This window comes from Cinclus cinclus, chromosome 5 (genome assembly GCF_963662255.1).
Source record: "Cinclus cinclus chromosome 5, bCinCin1.1, whole genome shotgun sequence".
Lineage (NCBI taxonomy): Eukaryota > Metazoa > Chordata > Aves > Passeriformes > Cinclidae > Cinclus > Cinclus cinclus.
The window spans coordinates 5,455,930-5,465,370 of record NC_085050.1 but is presented as its reverse complement, the minus strand read 5'-3'; the positions used below and the strand labels follow the sequence as shown (position 1 = coordinate 5,465,370).

Here is a 9,441-nt window from a genome sequence, read left to right as displayed (position 1 = left end):
CAAACTGTAGGCCATTTGCAAGTGAGACTAACTGGAATTCCTACATCAAGATAAGTTAATTGAGATAAATTATTCTCCTTAGTTACAAATCAGAAAATGTCTGCAGTGATGGACATAGGGCCATGGCAGAAGCCAGTTGCTGTAGTTTGGTCCACTGGCTGTGTGGATCGTTCTAACTGGACAAACAGTTTCCAGGGAGGGGAATCCACACTTGTTCATCTTTAGGGTGACCTGGGGGCTCTGATGCCTTAAAACACCTGCCTTTTAACTTAGGTATTTAATCAATTTTGCACTGAATAAAAAAAGGCATAGTCCATAGATCAGCTGCCAGTGGACTGCCAACAGAACTAAGGGAAAGTTTAATGGCTGAAGTTGGATTTCTAGATTTAAAAAAAGTACATGTTGTCTGCCCATATGTCTCAAAATCCAACTGATTTCCTGTAGACTTTCAGTGGCAGCCAGGAGAGGAAAAGATTTATTCAAGAATCCCCTATCTGCTTCTCAGCACAATAGCAAAAAAACTAAAACCAGGTTTTTTTCTCTTTGACATTTCTCAGTGATTTTTGCTGCTGTTTCTCCAGATCTGAGTTGACTTAAGACCAACATCTGCTTTTTAGGCACTGTTTAGCTAAACCCTTCCATTTGTCTGTGAGGTGCCTCTGCTGCCCTATGTGACAATCCATATTGGTTCAGTTCTTGGCATGAGGATCAATGCTGATCTGTAATATGAAAACCTTCCCTGGACAGAGAGGAGTCCTGGCACCAGCCTTGGAAAAGGCAGATAAGAGGGAAGAGTTTCCTTTCCTGTGTGCAGCAGAGAACCACATCTGCATTTGGTCTGAAGTGACAAGCAGGAGTGCAGGAGATGACTTTGTTGCTCCCTCTTTCTACACTGAGAACAACCAGCCCATTTCCTGCCAGGAAAGAAAACCTGTTTTTCAGCCCGGAATAAGTGTTTAATTCCAGTTCAACCCAATTTATCAGGTGCAGCTTGGGGTGAAACACACACTGAATACCTGAAGGCAGCTGTGACCCTCCTGCTGGTGGGGAGGGGTGGGGAGGAGATGGGGATGGGGTGACCAGAGCCTATAGGGCTGGATCCTACTGCAGAGGTGTGAGGATGAAGACAGAAGCTGGTAGCCTATGCTAGTTTCTTTCCCAAGGCAGCTTTCCAAACAGGATCATTGGTGCTTCCTTGACTCCACCTAAACCATCCCAAATTCTTTGGCCCAGCTGGTCACTCTGATCACTTTGGCCATGTCTGTAAGGAAAGGGAACACCCCTTTTCCTGACCAGTGCTCCCCAGCCCAGATCAGCCATGGGTGCAGGACCCACTGGGGCACCCCCAGCAGAATGCTGGCACCTGTCCCCAGGAAAGGGCTGGAAGGATGTTCATCACCATGTGTCATTCAGTGGCCCTGAGCCTGTGCCCTGTCTCAGCTCCATTCCCCAACATCAGCACACCCTTAGCTCAGTTTTTGTTGCCCAATTTCTACCATTTCTTCCATGAGCTTTGGAGGCTTGTGTCTATTTATAGCAGCAGTGAAAATGTCGATGACAATGAAGAGGCTTCAGTAAAAATTTTATTTTAATGAACACATTTTACATGGTAAACTATGTGTAAGATTTCTAGATTCTCTTGCTGACTCTCTTCAAGGTGAGGTCACCCATGGTCATTGTCTGAAAAAGAAATTGAAAGTGTTAACGTTTTATGAATTTGTAGAATTGTTGAATATCTCAAGTGGGAAGGCACACTTAAGGATCACCATGGTATTTAGCTCCAAATTTTACTTAGGATCTGGTCTTGCAAATCAGAACTGAGGCCCAGTTTATCTCCTATAAACTGAACTTTTAAAGCTTTGGATTTCTTCATGAATACCCCAAAGCAGGTAGGGAAGCTGGCATCCCTCAGCTGGGATCAGTTTGTCTCACCTTTCTTCTCTAAGAGAGCCAAGCCCTGACACACACCTGATCCTCTGAGTGGGTGAGACCATGCCCTTATTACCTGAAACTTTGAACAGCTGAGCCTAAACTGGGGTCTTAGAAGTACTTTCTGGATCATACCCTAATGAACTGAGACTGCCTTCGGTTCCTGGCTGCAGAGCCTGTGTGCAAGCACGGGCTCTGCTCCAGCTCCTCCCAGTGCCTCTGTAGCTTGCTAGGGCCTGGCCCCCGAGGCAGCTCTGTTATTCCAGCCTTTGCCCTTCTACACTTACGTAGGTGATGGTGTCTCCGTTGACCTCCGTGACAGATTTCATCCCTTTCACCTGTGTGACCAGCTTGTTGTTACCTTCCATCTGCACAACAACCTGGTGAAAGACAGAAGCATTTGTGTTATTGCTGGAGACCACCTCGACCCCTGCGTTTTGTCCTTCCCCTGCCGTAGCAGGAGGGGACTGAAGGGCCACCTCAGCTGCACATCTGAAAAGGCTACAGACAGCACCAGCACCCCCAGGGCAACTGTCACTGGTCAATGAAATTAATCAAATAAACAAGACAGCAAAGCCCATTTCTGTTTATCTGTCTTGCCCAGCTATAAGATGTGTTCCTTTGCCCTTGAGCTGCTGCTACACAGAGGCTAAAACTCTTCTAATAACTGTTTTCCCATGGTTTGTGCCAAAGGGAGTGCAGTGATGCTGGAAATTATGACCCATCTGATACAGCTCTCAGAGCCCCATTCACGGGGCATTTCTTTGGTTTTCATCCCTCCTGCTTTCAGAAGTCCCTGAAATTCCATCTTCTCCTGAGGCAGAGATGAGAGGCTGTATTCACCAGTGGTGTTGCCTTGACATTCTATGAACCACTGGAAATTAATGTCCAGGAATGAAAGCTGACCCAAATTTAAGGGTGATAACTCCTTTCCTTGCCAAATCATCTCACCCAGGGTAACCTGAAGCAGTGGGAAAGGCTAGCAGAGAAGCTAACAGCTACTGGGACTTAAAAGGAGAGATTTATTGGTTTATGATTCATTATCTGATTTTCCTGCACTACCTTTGAGTCAACAAAATCAAGGCAGAGGTGTGTTTTGTGTTTCAACATGACACAAAGTCAATCCTTTTCCACCTCAAATCTTTCAGAACTCTTTTTGTCAAAAACTTTTACCAAAGCATCTTTATCCCCCTTATCCAAATGGGATATTAAAACACTGGATTCTGGTGTTTTCCAAAGTGAATATACAAATAGATTCAGAAATGCAAGGCTTCTTCTGCAGGAAGTGCAATGCATTAATTAACACCTGTGGTATAGTCAGTCCCTTTGCTCATACGCAGAGGAAATGGCTGGAAAGGAAATTTAATGTCCCTGAGCCCCCACAACCCTGGCAGAAAAGGGACTGCTCACTCACCTTTGCTTTCTCTCCATTCAGCAGCTCTATTTCACTCTCCTCCCCAATGGTGAACTCGTTTTTCACCACTTTGGAGCCAGTAGTCACAGTAACCTTGAACTTTTTCCCATCCTGCACAATTTCTGAGATGCTCTTGAGGTCCTTGCCCTTCTGGATCTCCTCCTCAGGGAGCCCTGCCCAGGAACAAGAGACATTGAGTGAACGATGGAGCCATCTGTGGGCAGATTGCTGCCACTGAACAAATCAGTGTAGCACGATTTGTGGACCTACAGTTGGGAAAATTTCTGTTCCAGTGTGGAAAACCTTACAATGATGACATTTCCCTAAGAGCCATATATCCCTGAGTCTTCTGGGGAGGAAGATTAATACTGTCATTTTGTGTGGGAACTAGACATGTCCCATGTCTTGCTGACCTGACTGGGAGCACAAACATCACCTCCCTGTCTAAGAATAAATCCTACTTTCCTTCCTTCGCAGACAGGCAAGGAAAAATGAGATTAAATCAAGACAGAATAAAGGAAAAAAAGTGTTTTTTTAATGAGTTTCAGGGTTCCTCAGAACCAGCTTATAAAGTCTTCTCCCAAAGCCTGAAGGTGATCTGACAGGTAGAGCCCTTCTGGCACATAACTGTGCAGAAATAGTGCAAAGCCCCCTGGATCCCTGCAGGACCACATTCCCTGTCAGAGACACAAGTGGAAATCTATCAGACACATTCATCATTTAACATTTAAACAACAGCAACTATTTCTCTGGTGGACGGTGGGATGTGAGGCTTTGCAGCATAGCAGCACAGCGACTGAGCAGTGTCCTGCTTTCCCTCAAATTTTACAGCCTGATGGAGCAGATCTGCAGTGCCCCTAAGCCACCAAAGTCCTGCTGGCTTATCACATGTGTGCAGAATGAGCCACACTGGCCAGTGGCTGCAGAACCTGTCAGGACTGACTTCCTGCGAGCCATAAAACTTCACCCATCATCTCTTGAGCTCCAGCCACAGACAGAGATGCTTTCTCTTCTATTGTGAGATCACATCTCCACACAAATACATTTAAAATCCCAATGATTACGAGGTGACAGACAGAAATAGGAAATCTCAGAGATGCCTCAATCTACATCATCAGCACAGCAGTACAGTTGGCTCCCAAAAATCAGTGGGATCTGAGGAGACAAAGCAGCACATAGCACATGCAGGCACTTACCGAGGGCTCTCATAAAGGGCTCAAAGTTTTCCTGGGACTGGAGCTCGTATCTTCCAGCAAAGCTCATGGTGGAAAGGCTCTCTGTGCTCCTAACACAAGAGAAGGTACCTTGCTGGTAAGCAGAGCTTGGTTTTATATCATCCTTCTGCCTTTAAAGTTGGCCAGGGGTAAGATGATGTAATTGGTTTATGGGCATGTTCAAACATTAACATAAAGCTGGGCAATGGTCAGTGATAAATTGCTCTACATTTTACAGACCACAATTTACAATGTGGGGGCAGGGAAAACCCCATAAAATACATTTTATGGAGGTCGCAATGTGGCATCCATAAACAAATGATTAAAAAAATATAATTGTGCAAAGAGGCTCATTATCAGAGGAACAAGCCAAATCATTTAATGAGTTTGTTGTCTGGAAGCACGTCTCTGGAGGAGGAGAATGTGGTGACTGTGTGTCCCCTGGAGCTGACACTGGAGAGTTTCTGGTCACTGGTGGGTCTTTAGCACTGGCAGAATAGTGGCTGCACACTGTCAGGGACTGACTCACTCATGGACCTGTGCTGGTGAGCTTTGGTGTAACCCAGATGGATCAGCAGCACAAACCCATTGCTGTCCTCTAAGAAAAATACTCCAAATCAATTCCCGGCCTTGCACTGGCCCACCTGAAGACTGCAGTTTGAATCAGGCTCCACCTCTATGGTCCTGTGTGGATGGAGAGCTGGTGCCATTACTGATCTACCAAACCACTTTCATCTCCTTTTCCTGTAGGAGCCACAGTCAGTCTTGTACTGAAGAAGCATTCCAGCCCTTGGAGCTGCAATTCTCCCAAGTGCCACATCAGAAGAAGGGCCAGCAGCAGCCTCCAAGCTGAGCCTGATTCCTCCCTCCAAAGCAGGACTCGGAGCTGGGCTCCTTTTCCAGCCCTGTCCCAGATTGCTTCATGGCACCCGAGCATCCATCCTCTGGGTCTGGTCTCCCTGGCTTGGCTCTTGCCTCAATGAATTCCTCCTCCCTCACAAAGTCAGCTTGCACCTTTGTCCTTGGCTGGGAAGGGGAAAATCCATAGGGACATCATCCATGGAGGCACCATGGAGGGAGCCAGACAGGTTCAGAGAGCATTCATGGAGCGGTGGATTGACTCAGCAATTTCTCCAAACAGGTTTTTGGTTTTTTCCGATTTTATCCCCTCAGGAATGATGTCACGTTAGGAACTGCATTTCATTTTTATGCCTGCCTCAGGTGAATAGCCCAGTGTCACATGGGGTTGTGTTGACATATCCCTTTCCAGTGTCCTCTTCATGGGGACAGTGGTGACTGACCTCCTTTGCTGTGTCCTGGCAGCAGCCTGAGCTGGTAGATCCCTGCCTCCTGCCAGCCAAGTTCTCTGGCCATGGGCCACCTGGAAGCACATGTGTGTCTCCCACATTTTCATGCCCTGGACCTCTGGCTGTTCCTCCAGGCAATTCAGGTCACCTCTCTTTGCATGATGGGGAGAGAGATTAGGCTTGAGAAAACTGCAGAGTTCTCAGGCCCACAGTGTTCATGGAGATGAAGCTCCTAAGGGCTGAATGTCACTCATCGAATGTTAAAAGGGGAATATAACTGTCCAGAAATCTCTTGGTAACCGGGCAGAAATTTCTCCATTTACAGAAATGGACAGCTCATGAGAGAATTCACCCCATTTGGAACCCAAGTTGTTTTCTGTAGGTATCCTCTTCTCTGTTTACTGTGAATAACATATTTGTGCTCCTAATTTGCTATTGTTGAAGTGGAGACTATGGATCACTGTTAGATAATACAGAAATGTGACCAACTGATTTTTGATCAATGAACAAAAACAAAACCTCTTTGTGTTCTGTTGGGCTCAATGTCCTTTATTTTCTTTAGCAAAGAAATGCAGTTCATATTAAAGAAAGGAGAAACACTTATTGAATGAAATTTGGCCAAGGTTGTTATTATCAAGCCAGGCCTGCTGAGCAAATGGCAGATGAGATAAACTTAATCTCAATAGCAAAGTTCAGACTAGCTGTACATATCCCCAACAGAATACAGCATCTTTTAAAATATGATATAATTTTAACTTTCCAGGGCCAAGAAAATGCATCTGATTTGCCATAAAAACTGATAATTTTATTAAAGTAAATCCATACCCTAAAACCTGAATCTGGTTTGTATAAAGAGAAAAGGCATGGATAATTTTCAAAAATTGTTGAGGAAGCTACATCTTGATGGAAGCTAGCAGGTACTTCTGTCTTTAAATTGCTTTGAAAATAAAGCAGAGGGTCTTAGAAGTTTGTCAGAAAAAAAAGACTGATGTATCTTATTTCTGCTTTTTGCACCTGAATTGGAGATAGTGACACGCAGAACTTCTCAGGCAAGAATATCACCAGTGGATCAGCCATGGTTTTGGCCAAATTTTAAACCACACCTCCTCTTTCTCCCTGTGCATTCCTCCTGGGTCTCCAAGTCCCATATCTTGAAGGAGAGGTGCTCAACCCAAACCTCCCAAATTGCAATTTGTGGCTGGTGCCTCACGTTATAGCATTTCCATAATCAAGAAGTTTGGCTCTGTCACCTCTATAGCTGCAGTGGAGCAGTTGCATCCTTTTATGACATCCCCTCAACCCTTCCCTGGGATTCCTGAGCTCAGCTCTTTCTTTCACTCAGTGTCTGGGAAGCCACCCTCCTACCTGCACTCCTTCTTGTTGAGTTGGGCATTATGTCCAGATTTTGAGGTTTAAGGCTCCTATAGAAAAAAATATATCTCTGCCTCCTCTAGTTCAAACTGAAACTGTTAATTAAGTTCTGAACTACAAAAATAAGTTTACAACCAAAGCAGTGTATAGGGAGAGGCACTTTCCTGTAGCCCAGGGGAGCTTCTCTGGCAGCCTTGTGGAGGTCTGGGAATGTCTTGATGCATGTCTCCTCTATCACTTTGCTCCTCTATCCCACCAGTGACTCCCCAGACTTCAGTGAGCCCAGCACTTTAGTGCTTTGGGAAGCCAGGGCTGGGCTCTACACTAGGATTTTCTTGGTCCAAATGTGGAAGCTTACAAGCCAGGACTTTTGATGATTCAGTCAGGATTTTTCTAGTGCTAGTCCAGTTGAACACCCCAGAACCATTAGCCACTTTTTTAAAAAGCTTGGTCACAAGCTTGTCAGTCACAGATCCCCAGGTGGGCTCCCCTCTGTCTCAATCTATAGTATTGCTGGGTAATTCTATTTCTGCTGCCCTTGAACCTGGGAACTTGGTCTGCTGCCAGGTTTTCACATCTCTGGTATGATGATTTTGAACCTTGAGGAACAAAGGTTTCCTCATCAGGCCACATGGCTGCATTGCTTCGAAAGGTTGGATGGGATGGATAAGATGCTGCTGCTGCTGCTGTGAGCTCTCCACCCCTCTTGCTTTTTTTGGGCCGTGTTACCAAGACAGCATTGAGATTAAATTCAGCACCTCTACCAGATTTTTCTCTTTTAAAGTGGCCTTGGCAGTCTGCTGAGATTCCTGCCTCCAAACTGTAACTTCCAAGCTGCAGACATGCAAGCACCATTTCCTATAAGTTTAGATTAGATATGTCATTATCAGAGCCCTGATAAGAATGCCAAAAGCAGCAGCTTGTGCAGAGAGCTGCTGCTTGATAAAGCTTTCCATCAATGCTGATATTCAGAGAAGGGCAGCCCTCAGCCCTTGTCATCTTATTGCAAAGGTACCAAAGCTAGCAAAGGGCTGGTATTGCCTCTTCAAGGTCAAGGCAGCTCTATCACTAATAGTACAAGAGCCTTAGCTCTGCTTATCAATGATCACCTGGGGACCAGAACTTACAGAAGAGTTGGACTTTGCTGCTGGTATCTTGCTTTAGAATAGGAATAAAGCTGCTGGCTCAGCCACCCACTTCCCATTCTCTTGCCTCCAACATCTGTGGTGCAGCGCTGTGGCCTCTCTCCAGGCACGAGGACCCTCTGTTTGTGCCCTCAGAGGATGCATATTGTCCTTGCAGCTCGGCCTTGGTGGGATGAGGCTGCCCTCCATCCCACAGCCCAGCTTGTGGAGTGAGGGTAAAGGACTGAAAATGGTGCTCATTGCTTATGGAACTAGTTTGTGCCAAGGCAAGGAAAGAAAATGTTGGGAAAGAAATGGAGCCATTAGCAGTCAATGCTCTTGAGTGAGGAAGGTCTGGAAGAGGCCCCAAAGCAGAACCAATGAAGATTTAACCAAGGGTACATCTGACCCCACCACACATCTGCAGTGTCTTCCTCTGATCCAGGCACATGAAGAACCCCTGAGACACAGTGGAGTAAGGAAACCTTCATCTGAGCAAGTGCAGGAGACTTGTGTGTTGGCATGGAAAGAGCAGCAGCCTCCAAGTGCCCGCAGGTGGTCAGATGAACTCCAGTCCTGGAGGGACACCTGGCTGTCACTGCAGGACAGTACTCACCTGTCCAGCTGTGCTCCCCTTCATCCTGATTTATCAAGCAGAGTGGCTCACTCAGCACTCCTCACAGAGGCTTGCAGGTGATTAGTTAAGGAGAGCATCTCAGGGGGATGGGGGACAAGCATGGGGAGGGGGGGGAGCCTGTTCTTGTCTCTCCCTGAGGCAAATATATAACCACAATCTATATATAAAATAACCACAATCTATATATATAATGAAGGAAATCTATATATAAAACAATCTATATATAAAATGAAGGAAAGTCCGAGCAATAGCCCTCAAGACCTTCCCTAGAAGACAGTGCTCCTTGGCTGGGGAAAGCAATGAGCCAAGAGTGATGCACCACCCAGAGGGTCCATGCTGAGGCAGGACACACCTGCAAGGAGGGCAGAGAATTGCATGGAGTCCAACAACTGAGCTTTCACCAGGTTCACGGCCACAGAGGTGCTCCATGGGGAACAGCTGTGGT

The 9,441-nt window shown here is 46.1% G+C and overlaps 1 protein-coding gene across 1 annotated transcript; it reads right to left on the bottom strand.

The window, feature by feature from the left end:
• Positions 1–1,629: 1,629 nt before the first annotated feature.
• Positions 1,630–4,606, bottom strand: FABP1 (fatty acid binding protein 1). Its single transcript, XM_062493544.1, has 4 exons — positions 4,540–4,606; positions 3,344–3,516; positions 2,217–2,309; positions 1,630–1,680 (listed from the first exon to the last, which is right to left on the bottom strand). The coding sequence occupies exons 1-4, from the start codon at positions 4,604–4,606 to the stop codon at positions 1,630–1,632; spliced, it is 384 nt and encodes a 127-aa protein (XP_062349528.1).
• Positions 4,607–9,441: the final 4,835 nt, after the last annotated feature.